Here is a 20,606-nt window from a genome sequence, read left to right on the forward strand (position 1 = left end):
GCTCTCGAGGTAAAATTATTTTATTTAATGGGACTGTTATCAAAAACGGAGTGTTGGTTCGAAATAATGTGTTATGCAACATTTTATATACACAAATGAAAACTCTTATAAAAATAAGCACCGCACAAGCATTTTCTTATCAAGAAAAGTTAAACTACTTTTAAAAAAAATATCTAAGAAATGGTCATTTTTTAACGTTGTTGCCTTTTGTGTGGATAAAGTTCATTCACCAAAAATGTATCTTTTGAACACACTGACACACTCATTACTGTCTGTTTTGTAATTGAATTCAGATTAAAGCAATATAACAGTCTACGATTGTAGATTTTTTAAATAAATTTTCCGATAGCCCTCAATTTTTATTGTCATTGATTAATAGAATGCGAACAAGCGTCATAAGAAATTCATTGGTATCATTCATACGACTCAAATGAAAAATATATTTTATGAATGACAAATATCTATAATTGATCACTCTACCTTAAAAGAAGGTATTCCACTCACTACTGTCGTTATGTTCGTCGACCAGTTTCGTTAAAACTGCCCCGTACGTCAGATGCAAACTCACGCACACCTCTCAACACCCTTCAAAATTTCACGCGATGCTCTATCTAGTCTATCTCCCTCTCTCAAGTTTTTTGACCGTCCATCGTCCGTCCCTATATTCGCCTGTCGTTCAGTTGCGGTCGCTGCGCAAGGAAAAGTGTCTCTCGAAATGGTCTAAGGACGGCACGGTAATTAGCGTTTTATTTAGCTTTCTGCACCAGCAAAACTGACGGTCCATTCCGGGTTCGACGGTGCCGGTACCGGTTCGGAATGGGCCGATCTGCGACGGGTCATCGTTTTCCACCAGTTTCGCGATGTGATTCAGTGAGAATTTCACTTTTTTCGCTTCAGCTGACTGGCTGCCTGGCTCCGCGAGTTCTGTAGTGGGCAGCTAGCTAGCTGTGGGCGGGGGGTACCGTCGTCCTGTTTCGGGAGTTACTAGAGGAAAAAAAAACTTTCGATTAGGGAGTTTTCTTTGTGTTTGACGGTCAGTGAAGTTAAGGCTATCGCGTTCTATTCGCTGAAGTGTCTGATAGTAGGAACATTCGTTCGGAAGAGGAGGTAGGTGGGATACTGGAGGGGTGGTATGAATTTTCCACCTTCAACAGAAACAGCAGGCTTATTGGCTTTTATCGGCTTGCCTTGCTCGGAGCAATAAACCGCGATCGGGAGAGAGTGAGAGAGAGCCTTGTCACGGTTGATGGCAGCAGGCTACTGGCGTTGCCTTGGTTGAAAACAGAAAGGAATCGATACATTTTTCCATTCAATCGTTGAATGGGCTGTCAGCGGGTGAGAAGAAAAAATCGACTGGTGATTATGTGCGGTGCCGAGTGCTTTGCAACGATACTAGGAGAGTGTCAGCCCCCGTAAGAGCAAATTCTGTCATAGGAAAAAGTGAGCGCCTAAGAGTGCTGTGTGAAAGGTGAAAAATGTGCCTCAAGGAATAAGTGCTTCTGCGTGAGAGATGTTGATATGGCAAGGCAAAATAAAAGAAAATTTACTTCTTTGAAGAACTCTTCTGTGGTTGCACTCTAAAAAAACGGTCAGGCAATGGATGGGATGTTTTTGCAAAACAAGCTAAAAATATCGCTGCTTGCCGGTCACATATTTTATCTCTCGATAATGGATAATGTTGTCGAGTCCAAAAATAACACCCTACCGAAGGGGAAATATATTGTCTGAATCGGCAGGAGTGTCGTGCAATGTTGTTTGCGGCATTTTTAATGCCCGAAACTGATTTCGCTGACGTAATTTCGGTTCAACGGAATCAAATTTGATTCGTAGTATTTTATTTCTCGTTTATAAATTTAAAATTTGTCTAGAGAATTGTCGGCAGCTTTGCAACTGTGTTGGCTTTCTCTCATTTAAAGGAGTTCTTACACCACCAGTTTGACACATGTGGCTATCGTATTCACCCACTGAGTTTCCATCAATTAATTGGATACAACTGGGCAGGATCAGCCACGAGAGTGAGTGCTAACACATACACCAATGTCTTGCCGTATTGCTATTTGGCATTGGCTTCAGCATTTGCCAAGCAACTTTTCAGCAGTCCTTTCAAACGGTGGACTCAACCCTGCTCCTGTTGCTAGAGTAGTTTTTTCATTAACATCCTGAAGGAAATGCTCCGGTTGACTGTGTGTGTGTGAGCAAGAGAAAGTACGCTCCCGTACAGTCAGTCCTGCCAGCCCTCGGTGAGTGCGAAGCAGTGTCCGTGTGTGGAGCGAAGGGTGTTTTCCACCCTGGATGACGTTAGCAGCCAGATTTTTCCGAACCGAACCGCTGGGTGGGGAAGTGTTCGTTGTTCCTGTGTCGAAAAATTCTGACAAGTGTGCAAATCATCATCCCACGGTCAGTCGAAGAGTTCTTTGTGATCGGAGAAAGCTGCAGCAACCAGGCAGGCTGATAGGCAACGTGGTTTAGTGTTTCCTCGTAGGCTTTCTTCAGGACAATGGAATCAGCTGAAAAGTAACACATATGAGAAAGTTAAGGAAGCCCGTGCAACCTAGAGACAGGCTCCAGAATTATTGATTTTGACCGTGCACACCTGTGCACTAGGCGGATGAGTTGGCTGTGGTTCGGATTGCCTACCTAAGGGCGTAAAAAGTTTTACCAGCTGGAGAAAAAAAGTGAAAGCAGACCCTGCTGCTGGTCGTGTAGTTGGTTGTGAGCCGAAACGTCGAAGAATCCGGACTGTTTAGTTAGTGTCTTCCAAAGAATAGTCATAGCCTCCGGGGTTATTGTGACATAAGTGTTAATGTATTACTGTGAGGATATCGAAATAACGAGACAAAGTAGTGACAAGCACAGTGAAAAAAATTGTGAAAGTGCCACGTTGTGGCTGTGCCAGTGTAGATCCAGTGGAGCTGAAGTATGAAGTTAGTACCGAATGGAGCTGAACTTGTTCTAGTGAAGGTCACCATAGAGTTAGCAAATCAAGTTCGTTTGTTAATCGTGTATTTCATTAACATTGAATTCAAATTCTTTTAACGCCATTTATTGATTCGACAGTTTCAATTTTCATCTACCTGTCATTCTCTGCCGAAGCTTTTGGTCCTAAATTTGTATCGCGTCTATTGATTTATCTTGCCCCTTTCTGACTAATCGGGTGTATCGTGTGTTGTATTCGTCACTTCCTACCATCCTCGTTCATCGTCGCTCAGCAAATAGTTGAATTGTCGTTGTGATACTTTGTATTTGGCCGTCCCGTCCTAATGTGCAGCCCGAAGCGCTATCGCAGTCCGGAGGAGGGTTAGGCGGCCATTAGATATATGTTCATGCATACATATATCATCATCGTCGTCGTCATCAGAAGCAAGGCAGGGGGATCGGATTACCGTTCTCTGCGTGTTTTGCTCTTTTTGTGCGATGTTTTGCTTACTGGCTTATAAGTAGAATCATGTCAATATCAACAACGGCAGAAAAAAAACAGCTAGGAAAGGGGCGATGGGAGTATTTAATTAGATCAAGGTTAACTACTGGAGCACCTTAACGAGATGGGATGGTGGTAGAGGGAATTTGCGCATTTGTTAAAGAGGATCCATTTTTGGGTTGAAATAGAGAATAGAATGGGCTGTTATGTGTGATAATCCGGATATGCAGGAAAGTGCGGATTAGAAAAGTTGTTGAACAGGACTAAGGCAATATTTCAACTCACGATTTTTTATTAGACTAAATTTTGGAATGATAGATGGTTAATATTCATATAAACTAACTTTCCTCTGACGTTGAGCGTACATTTTATGGGATACTTCCAGCTACTTGACCCGTCCTCTATTATAACGGGTAGCCGCTGCACACAGTCGGCTCCTAGCCTGTTTTTGCCCTTTTCTAGTAGCCGTATGAACAAAAAACCTTCCCTTCCGAGCTGGGCATTTTGTCATTGATTTGAATATTTCAAAAGTCTATACGTACTGCGGAAACGATAGCCACTTGAACCTGAAGCGTTTCTGGGCATCGGGCAGAAGAATTTATGTCAAATGTACGTGAAGTCCTTTTTGCTATTCCGATATGTTCCAATAACGCTCTATAGAGGTAAGAAACAAGTTCCAAACGTTTCAAATCCATTCTCACGGACCAAAAATATATGCTGCCACACTTCGCTTCGAGACTGTGAAGACGAGAGATTAAAACGGATTCGAGGCATCAAATTTAAAGATTGCTGAACATGTAATCTCTTTACATACCTAGGAACTTCCGAGGTTCTTTTGTGACTTGTTGGACCTCGAGTTTGCTGGTAGTGTTGAGATTTTAAACTTTGAACCTTATTGTAGAAAGCTTAGAAACGAAATTGTTCAGATCTTCTATACATTCAAAAATTTATCCGGAATTCAGGGAAGTTCTATCAACTTCAGGTCATTTCCACTGAGAGTTTCTGCGATCTTCCGATATATTATGTGTCAAATTTCAGGGATGTTGTCTGAGCAGCAAGAATATCCTACGACTTCGAGGAACTATCGCTGGAAAGTCCTGTAAGCTTGTGTAATAGCTGTTGAAGTTCTGAGAAGTTCAACCAACTACAGGAATTTTCGACGAATTTCAAGGGAAGTCCGCCGAAGTGCAATGCAATTGTTAGAACCTTTAGGAATGTTCTAGGACATCTCTTGTAGCTTTACGAACTGCAGCGATAAGCCGAGAGTCCAACCAATAGTCCTATAGCTCTGCGAAATTCTCGTATCTCCGGTCCTTCATGGAGGCCTTAAGAGTTTTATGGAATTGTAATAAGAGTCTGGAAACTCTTACAAACTACCAGGCTGCTCTGCGTGCTTTAGGAATGTCCTACGAATTTCAAAGACGCCCATCGTAGTTCTTGAAAGTTCTGAGAAATGCAAGAAAATTCCATTGAACTCAGGACACAATTAAATTCAAGATAGACGAAACACAGTGAATCCTTACAAAATTTTGGGTTGAAGATTTGGATAAATTTTGATTCTTGGAACATATAAACTATTGGAGCTAGTCCAAAAGAACAACTTTTGAATACTTGTGACCTTTTAGTTCCTAGCCTCATGAGACACGTGCATTCCGAGGACATTTAGATTTTTTGGGATCATTTGAATGGTTGCCTCTTGGGACTCGTGATTGGATTCTACGGGATCTTTGAATTGGTGTCATCTTTGAATTCTTGAAATCTTGAAACTTTTGGGAACATCTGAGGCTTTCGATCTCTTAGAATCCTTGTACTTATGGAACATATGTACTCCTGAATTGTTTATATCTTTGAACTCTTGGGGCCTAGGAACTGTTGGCACATTACTACTCTTCGGATCATTGCAGTCCTTTTGACCTTTGGACTCTGGACTCCTCATTTTTGGGATTTTTTGACTCTTGGGATCTCTAGACTCTGAGGACCTTCGAACCCTTGAGACTTTTGGACTCCCAAGTCCTTTGAACTCTTAGGACTGCTGGATTCTTAGAAACTTTGAACTCTTGGGATCTTTTGACTCTAGGAACCTGAACTCTTGGGAGCTTTGGCGTCTTGAAATTTTTGGGACGTGGAACATTAGGCACTTTTGGAACTCTTGGGGCCTTCGAAACTTCTGGGATCTTTGAAACCTTTGGACCTGTGGAACTCTCGAGACCTTTGTGACTTTTGGGACCTTCAAAAATCCTAGGGCCACAGGGCCTTTGGAACTTTAGGATCGTTGCTACTATTGAAATCTTTGCGTCCACAGGATATTTTGGCGCTCTTGGGACTTCCATGACTTTTGGGAGTTTTGTAAATTGTGGGACATCTAGACATTTTAGAGCTTTGGAACACTTGGGACCTTCAAATCTCTTGGAACCACCACCTTTGATACAACTTTTGGGACCCTTGGAATTCTTGGGGACTTTCGCGACTTTTGAGACTTTTGGAACTTTTGGGACTTCCAAGAATTTTTTGGGACATTTAGATCACTTGAAAGTTGCGAGACTCTTGGAAGCTTCACATTTGAAAACTTTGGGAACCTTGGGACCTTTGGCATCGCTAAGGCCAGAGCTTTAGACATTTTGAACTCTTGGGATCGTTGTGACTATAGGGCCTTTAGGTCCCTTGGGACTTACGCAACTTTTGGGACCGATGGAACTTTTGGGACCTTTATGACATATGAACCATAGGGACCATTGGAACTCTTGTGACCTTTGGAACTTTTAGAACCTTTGAAACCTTCATGGCTTTCGGAACTTTTCGTACCTGTGGGACAACCGGGTTCTTTGGGACTCTTAGAATCTTCGTTACATGTGGGACTGTCGGAACTCTTCGGAGCTTTGGATCGTTGGAACTTTCGTGATCCATGTGACTAGGAACTTCGGGTCTCTTGGGACCCATGAAATTTTTGGGACCTTTGGAACTTTTGGAACGCCACAAACCCTTATGACCTTCGAAACTTTTGGTACCTGTGAGACTACCTATTCCTTTGGGACTCTTGGGATCTTCATTACAATTGGGACCTTCAAAAAAAACTTGAGACCTTTGGGTTCAGTGAATTCTTTGGAACTCTTGGGATCCTTACTATAGGGCTTTTGGGTCTCTTAAGACCGAGGGGTTCTTGGGACCTTTGAAACCCTTATGAACTTTGGAACTTTTAGAATCTTTAGGACTACGGTGTTTTTGGGACTCTTAGGACTTTCGTTACAATTGGGACGTTTGCAACATCTGGGACCTTCGGAACTTTTGGTACCTTTAGAACTCTTGGAACTTTCGAGACACTTAGAACCTTAACTTTTGGGATCATTAGAAGTCTTGGAACCACGGGGCCTTTGGAACTTTTTGGATCTTTGCTGCTCTTGCAATGCGTTCACAGGGTATTTTGGTACTCTTAGAACCTCCATGACTTTGGGAGCTTTGCAAATTTTGGGATATCTAGGACAATTGAGAGCTTTGGAACATTTGGGACTTTCAAAACTCTTGAGACCTTTAGCACCTTTGAGGCCTTTGCAAGTTTTGGGACCCTAGGAATATTTGGGGACTTTCGTGACTTTTGAGACCTACGACCTCATATGAGCTTTGGATCTTTGCAACTCTTGGGATCCTTGAGACTTTAGAACCTTTGGGTCTCTTGAAACCTACGGAACTTTTGGGGCCTTTGGAACTCTTGGGACCTTTGCGAGTATAGGACCATGGGGACCATTAGATCTCACGTGACCTCTGGAACTTTTAGGACCCTTGAAACCTTTGACATTCAGAACTTTTGGTAAGTTTGGAACTACCGGATCATCTAGGACTCTTGGAACTCTCATTACGTTTGGGACCTTCAGAAACCTTGGGACCTTTGGCATCACTGGGGTCCTTTGACCTTTTGAGAGCTTTGGATCTTTGAAACACTAGGGATCCTTGGGACTATAGGAACTTTGGGTCTCTTGGGACTTTGGGAACGTTTTGGACCTTTGGCTCTCTTGGGACCTTTGGAACTGTTGGGGCATGTGGAACATTTGGGACCTTTGGAACTCTTGGGGTCTTTGGAACTTTTGGGACTTTTGGAATCCTTATGACTTTCGGAACTTTTGGGACTACTGGGTCCTTTTGAGCTCTTGGAACCTTCGTTACATTTGGAATCTTTGAAACACTTATAACCAGAAGTTTTATCATTAGAACTCTTAGAACATTCAAGACAATTGGGACCTTAACTTTTGGGATCTTTAGAAGCCTTGGGACCTTTGGGATCACTGGTGCCTTTAGAACTCTTGGGAACTTTGGGCCTTTGGAACTCTTGGGATCATTGTGGCTATAGGATCTTTGGGTCTCTTGGGACTTACGAAACCTTCGGGACCTTTAGAACTCTTGGGACCTTTGTGACCTTGGGGATCATAAGGGCCTTTGGAACTCGGGATACTCAAAACATTTGAGACCCTTGAAACCCTTATGACCTTGGCAGCTTTTGGTACATTTGGGACAACTGGGTCCTTTGAACTCTTTGGAGCTTTGGACCGTTGGATCCTTGTGACTATAGAGCCTTTGGTTCTCTTAGGACCTTTGGAACTTCTGAGACCTTTGGAACTTTTAAGACCTTTGGAACCCTTGGGACCATTGGGATTTTTGGAACATTTGGGACCATTGAAACCCTTATAACCTTAGAAACATTTGGTATCTTTGGGACTACTGGGTCCATCGGAACTCTTGGGACCTTCGTTACATTTGGGACGTTTGGAATAATTGGGAGTTGTGGACCTTTTGATCCTTGTGACTATAGGGCCTTTGTGTCTCTGGGGACCCTTGGAACTTTTCAGACCTTCGGGACTTTTGAGACCTTCCGAACTTTTGGTACCTTAAGAACTCTTGAAACTTTCGAGACACTTGGGATCTTAACTCTGAGATCTTTGGAAGCCTTGGAACCTTTGGAAACATAGAACTCTTGGAATCTTAGGAACATATGAAATCTGTTTTACTTTTGGGGCCTTTGGAACTGCTGCTACTCTTTGGTATTGTTGGGATTAGAAAAGCGGCTAGCCATGGATCTAGAGCCACAACGAAATGATGGATGCGACGAACTCGCACAGTACGTCAGCGAGAATGGTACCTACTCTTGGAAGTAGTGGTTAACTCCATGAAATTTAGTATAACTAGGATAGTTTGTAATGCACCCGCAAAGACTAATGGAGCCTGCTTCAACGGTCTTTTTTATTCATTAGTTATTAGTTAGAAATTTGCGTTTCGATTTCGTCATATCAGACACTTACCCAGTACCAAGACTAAGATACCGACGAATTGACGCTAGCTCTAAAACCGGTGTTCCAGCGCAAAGACCTAGTTGAGCGTGATGTCCAAAAAATTAATATTTATTTCCCGTCAATAGCTATCCGCATTTAGTGCCGATCACCTACGCCAGCCGGACGATGTCAGCATATGAACCCTAGATATCGACCCATCAACACCTGGACTGGGACCAACAGCTTTACTTCCCTTCCGAAGGAAGACGTGACCACGGGTATTTGTCGTCTCGGAAAATCCCAACAACTGCGCCATGAAACGATTGTAAACAGAAATGTATAGAGAACTGCTAAAGGAACGGTAGCTACTAGTGTCGCTTGTAGACTAATTGTTGCAGTGCAGACAAGGCAAAGTGGCGGTGGGTTCCGATATACGGGGAAAAGTTTTCACGACATCTTACCTCAGTTGGAGATAGATCTGTCTTGATGCTATCTATGGAGAAGCAGTTCAGATAAAAACGTAGGTCTCTACGTTATCAACGTTGCGATCCTCGGTGCTACGAATTCACCACGTTCACCAATTTTCGTCAGTTTGTCAACAATTGGAATGCTCTCGATTACCCGAATCGGTATCAAAGGGTAGTAGAAGCGGTAACAAAGAACCGCTACGTCGACGGCTTCCTGGACAGTGTTAACGCAGTTAATGTGAAGCCGTAGAAATTGAGAAGCAAGTGCAAGTTATTTACGCTGCAGCTCTATTTCAGCTCAAAAAAATCTTCCGGAGTTTCTCGTTGCAGCATATGAGTGATATCCAGATTCTCCAGGTCAAGCAATTACCAGAACTTGGACAGCTTCATAAAGCAAAATCTTCAGTTTGCGATAAACGCCATCGGTCGATAGGTCGAAACAGCTGGGTTTAACTTGGCTAACGATATCGCTTATTGTTGCAATTTGCAACTAGGTGGAATACTGATTCTCTTCCGTCAGGTACCGAAAGTTCTGAGCACCCCTCATACGAAATAGCAAAAGAAGCAGGACACGTTTTATTCGGACCATCATCTGCCGACATTTGACTTGAAACAGAGGGGATGCCCTCATCCTCGGAAGGGCACATTCACAGCAAGATCTACTGTGGAGTCGAGATCACAAGCCACAACTGGGACGATTTAATCAGTTTATTGGCTACTCTGTACAATAGTAGGATTCGACTGACTTCCAAGCAACGTAGCAGTTGTGTCTCCAAGCTACTCGATCGAGTTTGGGTAGGAATCAGGGGGATTTGAACAGGTTCGCCTATCTTTAATCCGTTCCGTTTTTTTTTCAATGGAAGCCCCTCATAGTTACATTATGAATGTAATCGGAATGGGGATCAGGGTTAGATGATGGCAATCGATGATTGACGCCACTTAAAAATACAAAATTATGATTTACGGTTGAAAAATATCTATATTACTCTCGTTGTACTAGACGGAATAGCATATTGGTTGCTGTGTTAGGTCCTAATTAGTTACAACAATTTCGTATTGAATTTTTAAATGTGTACAAAAAACACAAAAGACTCCATTGGCAAGCTAGGTAGGCAGTAGACAAGCATACAAGTCTCACGATTTTACAAATAAATATAATGAAGGATTGGCATGATTCAATTCTTCACCTACTACTGAATTATCAACCCTCAGTGTAGTTACAAACACTCCGCTTAGATCCCACCCGTCGTTATTTTTCGTCACTTTCAACCACACAGTGTGGCCAGACGTGCCGATTTATTTGTAGTACCACCGATTCTTGACATTCCAACAGATTGAAAGACAATCAACACGAAAACTACGGATTTTTTCTCATTTCTACTGAAAACTACAGATTCTTACGGTACAAGAAACCTTCGTTGTTTCCGGTGCTCAGTGATTTGAAATGCTTTATTGACTTCAGGCTTTGAACCAAAAACAAGGCCTACTGAGAACTGCCGATAAAGCGAAACACAATCTGGCCACCCTAGCTGCTAAGAGTTTTGTATACTACGCAACGGTAAGAGGAGATAAACTAAGATCGTCGCCGGCGCAGAATTTCAGGAAAACCAAAAAAAAACAAAAACCACCAGCTTCCACAATTTCACACACAAAAACATACACCCCCGCAGACATTTTTTCCCAAGTCGCACACCATTCGACACCGTCATCATCGTCTTGTACCGTTCGGTATGTGGGGGTTTAAGAGAATTGCACATCGCAGCCGATTTTCTCACCTGAAAAATTAACTTTAACAAGATGTGGTCCCGATGGTTTACGCGTGAATATCCAAATACACCCACCGCCTACACACCAGAGACGAAGAAGGCGGAAGACGAGGGCGGCAGTCTCCCGTTCCACTTTAGTCGATTTACTATACGTATAGGTACGCCGTATCTAGGGAAAAGCCAATAACAGCGAAATAGTAGGTGCTAACGATATGACGATATTGCGGTTCAAGTGGCCGCTGCGGCTAAAGAGGTGGGAGTCCACTTGAAGATGAGCTGCCGATTAGATTATATTTCTGTTGGTATTTTCTTTTTTCTTTCCGTTTCCATCACTGAACAAACAGCTGATTCTTGGAATATGTTCAGACATACTGCATAGCTATATCTGCTGCTGCAACGTTCATCATTTGACAACCGAACCAAAATAGAAAATTTCGCGTATTATTTTCCGCCTGACTGGGCATCTAACGGCGGCTTACACAGAATGCTGCATTGCTGGTGGAGCGTTGACGAGTGATTTGAAAAAAATGGACTAATCATGGCTTGCTTCTTATAGCGAAAAAAATGGAATGTTTTCCGACCAATTCTAAACGTTTTAAACTTGGTTGCGCCACTCGTTACCTGCATCATTGACGGAGCGCGTTAGCTGATCTCGGCTCTCGTGGAGATTAAAAATTCGATGATTCAAGCAGGCCGGGTGGCGCGCTATTGACAGCCAGCCGCCGGTGCCGAGTCAATTATGAGTTTATGCATTATTTAACAGCAATGATGGGGCTCGCTGCCGGGAGTAATAATGCGGGCGGCGGCGCGAGCTGGGGATGGTCAAGGTCGCGCAGGTTTTTCTTTTTTGCGTTTTTCATATTCATTGGCAACCGTTTATTGTTCTACGCGCAAATTGGTGTGGCGCGCGATGCGGACCCTTGGATGGATCGATGAAATTTTAATAACTATACTAAATAGGCATAATGATAATAATAATAACAAGTGCTGTTTTGTATATAATATGAAGGGAATAGATGGATACTCGGACTTATGTGATGGGTGATTTTGTATAACTTATGAATACGTTTTTCGGTAGGTTCAGTCTGCGAATGAGTCTCTCTTTGTTTACTTTTAAACATCTTGTAGGGAAACTATGCTTAAGAGCAATAATATTTTAGTATACTTATTCCAGTGAAATAAAATTTCTTGAAAAATACAAATTCCATGATTGATTTGAATTAAAAATATGATCGAAAGCTCGGTATTTCTTTAAAGGGAAGTTCTCATTCAAAATTTTCTTCAAAAAGATTCTTTACATTATTTATACGACACTTTAAAATCTAAGATTTTGACTTCCGGTTAAAAAATATCTATATTGCTAGAGGCTGGGTATTTTTGAAACAAGGATGCAAAGTAGATGACAGAAATCGATGTCTGACGCTATTTTGAAATTGATGATGGTATCTTCCGGTTACGAAAAATTGTTATATAACCCTTTCAATATGGATGTATTGGGAATGACATTAACGAGTTTCGAAAAATACTGGAATCGTAGAACCAAGGCCATCATCCAAATGATAAGCTCTGTGTTCGGTTCCACTTTGGATTAGTCAGGTAATTATTGTGAGCGTGCATTACCGGAGGTGGCGCACCTGACTACTCTCAGTATGTGTGTTTTGTGAATGGGGATTACGGGTAGATGACGGATAACTATGGCTGAAGCCATTTTAAAAGTGTCCACCATATCGTGTTTAACGGATTTATCGATCCACGCAAAAAAAAGTTCGGGCCGGCGTCCGGGCCGCTATGAGACGCTCTCGGCTCGAGACGCTCGTCTAATATGAACATGAATATGGAATATGAAAATAGGAACAATTTCTTTTGTTGTCGGGAGTTGTCCTACTGCAGCTGTAGAGCTAACGTGTATGTAACTTAAATTTTATATTAAAACCGTTTTCCTTTCGCACATTCGCGTGTGCTCTAGAATGATCGCGCGCGCTGTGAATCTGATGCTTGATTTTTCGTGTACGGCTCAGAATCTAGAACAAAGTGGGTTCTTCCACATCACTAAAACTACGTGACGAATGAAAATTTTTAAAGTCACGTAAATAAAAAAACGAAACATCACTAAAGTTCCCGGTCATATCGCCATGGAACGTGTTGTCCAGTGGATATGAGAACTTTCTTTTTAATTGATTCAATTGAAGACATGGACCTACACTTCAGGAATCGAGGATACGGACTTCGGAACGTGACCGATTCATGATCATGGCGGACAGTTCAGTTTCACGCTTGTGACCGCGTTTGAATGTTTATAAGTGCTGAGACGGTCATATTATCACCGGGATGTTATCATGTCTGCGAGAGCGCGGTCGTAGGTTGCGTGGACGATCACGAAGGGCTCAAGCATTTGTATGTTTGTTTGTCGCGTGTGTGTGTGACTTCGTGTGTATAAATTCGATTTTTAAGTCACCATGGAACGTGTAGTTTAGTAGATTATGCTACTAGGGCTGCGAAAAGGAATTTCCCGAGAAAAACCGATTCATGATCGCGCGACCACGGGCATTTGAAGGTTTACTCTTAAGACCGCATTTGTGAATTTATAAGTGCTAAACCGTTCACTTAGTCACCGGAGTGTTATCCTGTTTGCGAGATCGTGGATGTGGTTGTGCGTGGATGATCGCGAAGGACTCGAGCGTTTGTATGTTGACGTTTTTGTTGCGTGTACTAGTGCGTATATAACTTCGCGTGGACGACATGTCTAGTTTTTATTTCTATTGGTTCAACTGAAAGCATGAATTTGGGCTACTAGGATCAAGGGCATATATTTCCGGACGTGACCGATTCATGATTGCGCGAGCGGTGGGCTGATGCTTGCGACCGCTTTAGTAAATTTTTAGGTGCAAACGTTCACTTAATTACCGGACTGTTTGCATTTGTGACCAGGACCAGGAATCCGGCGAGTCCGGCTCATCAGAATCCGACACTAACGTAGTGCTAGAACTAAGCTAGGCTAAACTCCCAAAACAGATACATGATATGCGTTCTTGAGGAAACTCCTAGTACAGTGTCATGTCTCGCAAGAAACAGAGTCCTGATTAAGCTGATGAGAAGTGGCGAAATAGAAATTTGGTGCGTCTTTTCTTAGTCCTGACACTGAGCTAGTGTCGGATACTGATGAGATGAAGTCGAAAGGTGTTCTGCCCGTCACGCGCAAAAGTGAGTTAACCCAACTTTCTTCTAAGTGAAGGAAAATTGGTTTTCGTTGGTTAAATGTTTCTGCTTAGAAAGGGATATATCATAGTGAATAAAATGAGGAAATGAAAATGAGCTCACAAGAGTGGCGCCTACATAGCATTGTACTGTGTACAAGTCATTGGAAAGGTCTATGTATACATGTTTTTCTGAAGACTTATTTAGACTAGAAAACTAATACGCTACTCGTGATTATAAACATAAAAACATCAAGAAAAAAAATAAAAAAAGGGAAATTGAAAATAGTAAATAAATAAAAGTAATGGAAAAATACAAAAATATGGAACAATATTAAAAAAAACTAAGCATGTTTGCAGTTTGGTCATAAATTTAAGGAAAAATAGGAATTTGTTATTAATTTTAAATATAATTCACAGTTTTTCGGTTTTTCGTTCGCCATTTGTCGGCGAAAATTAGCGAATAGGGCGTTCGCTAGAGTGGCGATTAAGTAGCTGATGTGCAGTTTTCTACTGCAAACACCTTCGAAAAGACCTATATAAGCGGTAATTCGCTCAATTATGTCAAATCAAAGCTTCAGCAGGACTTTCCAGGGCTTTTTATGTCAGAAAACTGCCCATGAGCTGCTTAGACGCCACTCCGGTTCCTTTAATTTAATTTTAATAGATTTTTTGTTAAACACCACATTTTCTGTTATCTAATTTCAATTTGATTTTTTTTCCTCGAACAGTGCCACTCGTGGGCTGAACCGATTCTAGTCAGTCGTACAACGATCTAGTTAAGCAAGCAAACAGTTGCAAATTCAACCAAAAACAACAACAAAGTGTGATACCTAAATGACCATGACATTATAGAACGTAATTCCAACACAAAAAAAAATAAACCAGTGATCCACCAGTAGTATACACTCGCACCGCGTTATAGACAAAAACTTTTATCTCAAATCATCCCTACCCAAATGCTGCTCCTCCCGGAATATTGGATGCCATATCATCGTCGTACCGTACGTCACCAGCACCAGCGGCCCCCGATCGGTCTTCTTTGCCGACTAGTCAGAACAAGAGCGCGCTAGAAAAGATTACCACCATCGTGTTGTTGTTCCTGATCATTCGCCATCGGTTTCACTGCCAACCGAACATCCAACAACAGCAGGGGCCACGCACACTCCTATTCCGGATTTGTGGTAGAAAAGTAAAACAGCCCCGCACTCGATTGCCGGTGGTAGTTGAGCAGTAGGAGAACCCCGATCGCTCGGGTGAATCCTGAGCCTCAACTGTCGCCTCCGCTCGCTCCATCCGCTCCCCTGGTAACGGCGAGACCCAGACCAGACTATTCCTAGCAACCGGTTCAACCCGATCGTCGCCAAAACGGATAAAGTAAACGGCACCAAGATTACGGACAACAACATGGAGGACCTGCTGCAGGCAGGCCACGTGGTTAAGGAGCGATGGAAGGTAGAAGTTTCCCCCTGTATTCGATCATCTAAAACAAATCGGTAATTCATTGACAGGTCCTTAAAAAGATCGGCGGCGGAGGTTTCGGCGAGATCTACGAAGGTCAGGACTTGATCACGCGGGAACAGGTGGCGCTCAAGGTCGAATCGGCCCGGCAACCGAAGCAGGTCCTCAAGATGGAGGTGGCCGTCCTGAAGAAGCTGCAGGGTAAGTTACTGTCTATGTCGAAATTCTGATCATTTGATCTGAATATCTTACCGCGATCGCAGGTAAGGAGCACATCTGTCGCTTCATCGGTTGTGGTCGGAACGATCGCTTTAACTACGTGGTCATGCAGCTGCAGGGTAAGAACCTGGCCGAACTGCGACGATCTCAGGCTCGCGGAGCGTTCTCGCTCAGTACCACACTCCGGATTGGCCTCCAGATACTCAGATCGATCGAGTCCATCCACTCGGTCGGGTTTCTTCATCGTGATATTAAGCCAGTAAGCAGCGTTGAGCCATTTTCAAACTATGCTTCGGTGGATTAATCGAGTTTTCGAAAAAATTTCAGAGCAACTTCGCTATTGGAAGGTTACCGTGCAATAATCGTAAAATCTACATGTTGGACTTTGGTTTAGCTAGACAGTATACTACCGGGACCGGCGAGGTTCGGTGTCCCCGGGCTGCCGCCGGTTTCCGTGGTACTGTGAGGTGAGTCGCGTTGAATTCTTCAAATCTCTTTCATTCATTGTCTTCGTTTCCAACTTACAGATATGCTTCGCTGAATGCGCACAAAAATCGGGAAATGGGTCGACAGGATGATCTGTGGTCTTTGTTTTATATGCTTGTTGAGTTTGTTACTGGCCAGCTTCCGTGGCGTAAAATTAAGGATAAGGAGCAGGTGAGTTGAGTTCAAAACTAAAAACGATGGATGACTAGAAGTTAAACAACACCCTCAATTTCTCCTGCACAGGTTGGTTTGTTAAAGGAAAAATACGATCATCGTTTGCTACTAAAGCACTTGCCTTCGGATTTCAAGTACTTCTTAGATCACATTCAATCGCTTAACTACGCTGACAAGCCGGACTATGCCGTAAGAGATCTTTGGACCACTTGAATAGAAGAAAAATTCTAATCAAGTTACCCGTTTTTTACCCCCCTCCAGATGCTAGTAACCCTATTCGAGCGCTGTATGAAGCGACGCGGTGTGAAAGAAACGGATCCATTTGACTGGGAGAAAACAGAGGAAAACAATGCCGATCACGGCGGGGACGCCAAAGCAGGAGGAAACGCAGCCGTACCAAAGAGTGAATTAATTAAGAAACATAAGGATATAGAGCTAACAGAGGTAGATTAGACGTTTGAAATTGACAGCTAAAGATCAGTTGGTGAGTGATTGTTTTCCACTATCTCTTTCAGGAGAAACGCAAAGTGATGGTTGACTCGGTTAAGATCATGCACACGGAACCGATCGAGTCCATAAAGCCACAGAATGCCAGCATGAATGCGAAGCTGTCGAATGTGGCGAACGGGGGCCAGCCGAACAACGTCCAGAATGACAAGTTTGTCGGAGATCCGCTGGATCCACGGCTTCGGCAAGCGTTCAAGGATGCGCTGATCGCTAGTCAGGAAGCGACCAAGGTGCGGGTAAGATATTTCAACGACTTGTGGAAAGATGTTTATTTTACTAACTTCTGATTTAATTTCAGCCGGATATTCCACTGGTCCGAGCTCACACGGACGTGAACAAACCGACCAAGCACGGAGGTAGCCGGTTAAGGATTCTGACCGCTCCGCCGGTCAATATCAAGGACTTTGCCTCGTCGATAGAAAGTCTCCACCAGCACTCGCAGGCCAATGAAACCAATCTGTCGGAGGCAAAGTCCAAGCTGAAAACGGAAGCCGACGATATCAGCTGTACGCCCGGTGATGGTCCACCAACCGGAACCGGCGGTTCCGGTAGTGTCGGTCATGGTGACGGTGGTCAACTAGCAAACTCGTTGACCCAACGGCAATCGTTGCATCTGGGTGGTAAAAGTTTACGATCCTTTGCCAGCCAATCGGCACGGTATCGGAGCGTGGCGGATGACAAAAGCTGTCGGGACTATTCCATTACCCAGCATGCCATCATCGACGATGATAATGCGAGCCAGCATCAGACGCCGAAGTATCAGGGGGCACTGACGCTGGCCTCGCAGTGGAAGAGCCAGTTTGACGATTCGGACGATTCGACCGATGGGCTGTGGAAAGGTGAACAACATTCCGAAAATGCATCCAAGAAGAATATTCAGCTGAAGGAGCAACAGCAGCAGCAGCAGCAGCCGAAGGAGTTGAAGGAACTATCGCAGCAGGCGTCGCCTCCGATACCGCAGCTACAGCAACAGCAGCAGCAACACAAGCAAAATAACAACAACACATCGACGAGTGCTATTGTTAATAATATCACTACTAATAATGCTATTACTACTACCACTACAAACAACCCTGCAGACCTTGCAAATAATCTCAACTCTTAATTTATTGATGAAAACTATGAAATTATAAGAGGAAAAGCGTATAAAGCAGTATAGGAAAAACAGGTGTTTGGGGAAAATCATTGCGAATATCACAGCCGACGATTCTTAAAAAAAAAATCAGGACACAGTCACCAAATCTCGTCAGCGACATTTATTCATACTGCTGCGAAAGCGCTCACTCGGGTCAATATATCAACTGTGACTAGTTGCTATTTTATCATACCACATGTAGCAAACAGCTGTTCAGTGTGTTACCTTTAAAGAAATTAATCGTCCGTACAATTTCGTGTGCAATAGCGACATCTATCGAATGGCTTAAAACAGTAACTATTGGTTGGGCAACCGTTTGTGAGTTTGTGCTAGATTAAGTTGCCGTCAATTTCTTGGCCACTTCCACATTGAATTTTCCGCGGTGTGCCATCTGATTACAGAACTGGTACATAGCAATCTGTTCTTGATACGTGCGTAGCGTGGTTTGTGCATTAATCATTTCTTACATTTTGAGTCTTCAAGTAATAGGCGTAATGTATTTCACTATTTTCAGTAATTTTTAGTACGCGATGCCGGATCGTGTATTTGTACCTTTGTAAATTTGACGTCATCCATATACACAGAGATGCTCGTTTTGTTGTACTCTAACATACCAACCGAACGGGGGACTGTACTGATTTTTCGATGTTTTTTTCATTAAAAAAGAATATATATCCTGACTTGTCCGCTTTAGATACGGCATTTTCAAACTGAATGGAAGGAAGAGAATTACACACATTTCCAAAACAACAGATTGTTCTTATTGTTTGATTCCCTGGTTTCAAAAAGGTAATTATTAATTAATTATACTGGTTAATTCTGTTATTGGGTTCTCAAGGTTCCTAATCCCATTTTTGTTCCTTTCTTAGCAGTTTTTTTTTAATTTTTTGGTTTCTTATTTGTCCATTTGCTTTCGTTCACTTTCGATTTTAGTTGTCACTTTTAGTCACAGTCTACACCTTTTCTTTCTTCTTTCTGTTTTTGGTTTTTTATCTGTTTCTTTCCAGTTTCTATTTCATTTGTTTAGTTTTCCTTTCTTTTAGCCATTCTACGTTATTTTTATCATTTGTTTTCCCTCTTCTTTTTATTTACAAAAACTATCCGTTTCTTTTTTTTCAAAATGCGTTTGTTTTCTTGTCTTTCTTTTTTTCATTTTGGTCGTTACCTTTAACTTTATATTTTTAGATTATTCTATCCTTATTTTTTCTATTTTCATAGGATTTTCTACAGCATTTCCTTCGTTTTTTTAAATTATTCTTTTCTATTCCGCTTTTCCTTCTTTTGATTCCTCTTCCCTTGGCCTACATTTTACATTTTTTTTTCTCAACTGTTCATTTTCATTTACAATTTTTCTTTTTTTATTTTCCCTCCCTTCCCTTGTTTTCACGTTTCCTGTTTCATAATAATTCAGTCCTTTGTTCCTATACTTTTCTTTTTGTTAAATTTTCATATTTCTTTTCTTCTTTCACTCATTTTTTTCCTTTTATATTTTTACTTTGTGTTCTTTTCCTTCTTTTTTAGCTTCATTTTCCTTCTTTTTTTAGCTTTTACTTTGGCCTTTTTTCTTAAAAAAATATTTTTTTTAGTTGTGTGAATTTTTCCCTTCACCCAATTATTTTTCTCTTTATCGATACTGTTTTTCTTCGTTTCCTTTTGAACTCATTCTTTTTTCATTTGTTGTATTCCCGCCTTCTATTTTTGTTTCAACCATTTAATGTTTGTCTGTTTTCTTGTTTTCCTTTCTCTGTTTTATTTTGATCATTTTTCCTGTTATTTTACACGCTTTCCTTATTTTCCATTCTTAATTTTTTTGTTTTAATTATAGAGGTTTCAATCTTTTGCTGGACCAGCCCTATTTGGGGGGAAGCAGAATACAAGGCAATCGATTTGCCAACTGCGCTGTGCTCATCCCATTCTCCATTTGTTTGCGCTGCCTTTTTTTCTTTTTCTGCTCTTTTGTTTCTGTTATAATAGTTCAAATATTTTTCCAATGCTGTGTTTTTTGCCTTCGCTTCTCACTTTTTTGTAGTTCATTCACCGTTAATAAACTTTAGCCTCTTTCATTATTCATTACTATCTTCCTATATCGTTCTTTTTTTAAATTTCTTACTTAGTTCTCACTTTTTTTTGTTTTTTTATCTATTCCATATTATTCCATATATTCCTTCCTTTTTTGGTTTTGCTTGTTCCTTTACTCCTTTTCTATTCAAACTTTCTCTTTGTTAGTCCCGTTTTTTATTCTCTTTTTCTAATCAGCGTCATGTTTTACTGATCGCTTTCCCCACTTTCTCTTTTTGTTTTTTTCCTTTTTTTATTTTTGCTCATCTTTTATTTCTTCTTTCTATTTTCCACTTCCTTTTAATTTTTCTCCTTTCTCTTTTCCATTTCCTATTCTTTCTTTTTTATTTTGTTACGTTCATTTGATTTTTTTTTTCAATTTATCTTTTTGTATTTGTTTCATTTATTTCCCTGTTTCCTCCATATCTGTCCTTGTATGCAAAAGTGACGTAAACCCCATCGAGTT

At 41.8% G+C, this 20,606-nt stretch overlaps 1 protein-coding gene across 7 annotated transcripts; it reads left to right on the plus strand.

Annotated features, from left to right (window-relative positions):
* The first annotated feature begins 633 nt into the window (after positions 1–633).
* On the plus strand, positions 634–18,112 carry LOC131690322 (tau-tubulin kinase homolog Asator). 7 transcript variants are annotated; one of them, XM_058976053.1, is made up of 11 exons: positions 2,152–2,924; positions 14,832–14,998; positions 15,117–15,555; positions 15,612–15,762; positions 15,825–16,039; positions 16,108–16,247; positions 16,308–16,437; positions 16,510–16,629; positions 16,702–16,884; positions 16,956–17,183; positions 17,246–18,112. In XM_058976053.1, the coding sequence occupies exons 3-11, from the start codon at positions 15,508–15,510 to the stop codon at positions 18,050–18,052; spliced, it is 2,022 nt and encodes a 673-aa protein (XP_058832036.1). In that variant the 5' UTR covers positions 2,152–2,924; positions 14,832–14,998; positions 15,117–15,507; the 3' UTR covers positions 18,053–18,112. The 7 variants fall into 7 exon arrangements, with proteins under 7 accessions (XP_058832027.1, XP_058832011.1, XP_058832042.1 ...); XM_058976044.1 differs by lacking the exons at positions 2,152–2,924; positions 14,832–14,998 and adding an exon at positions 634–734; XM_058976028.1 differs by lacking the exon at positions 2,152–2,924 and adding an exon at positions 635–734 and having other exon boundaries at positions 14,832–15,555.
* Positions 18,113–20,606: the final 2,494 nt, after the last annotated feature.

The sequence above is a fragment of the Topomyia yanbarensis genome, chromosome 1 (assembly GCF_030247195.1).
Source record: "Topomyia yanbarensis strain Yona2022 chromosome 1, ASM3024719v1, whole genome shotgun sequence".
Lineage (NCBI taxonomy): Eukaryota > Metazoa > Arthropoda > Insecta > Diptera > Culicidae > Topomyia > Topomyia yanbarensis.

Bases quoted from the DNA above. Each gene is read 5' to 3' on its own strand.
- LOC131690322 (XM_058976044.1), top strand. From the start codon at position 15,508: ATGGAGGACCTGCTGCAGGCAGGCCACGTGGTTAAGGAGCGATGGAAG. The intron at 15,763-15,824 runs GTAAGTTACTGT...CCGCGATCGCAG, and splicing joins CGTCCTGAAGAAGCTGCAGG to GTAAGGAGCACATCTGTCGC. The intron at 16,248-16,307 runs GTGAGTCGCGTT...TCCAACTTACAG, and splicing joins GGTTTCCGTGGTACTGTGAG to ATATGCTTCGCTGAATGCGC.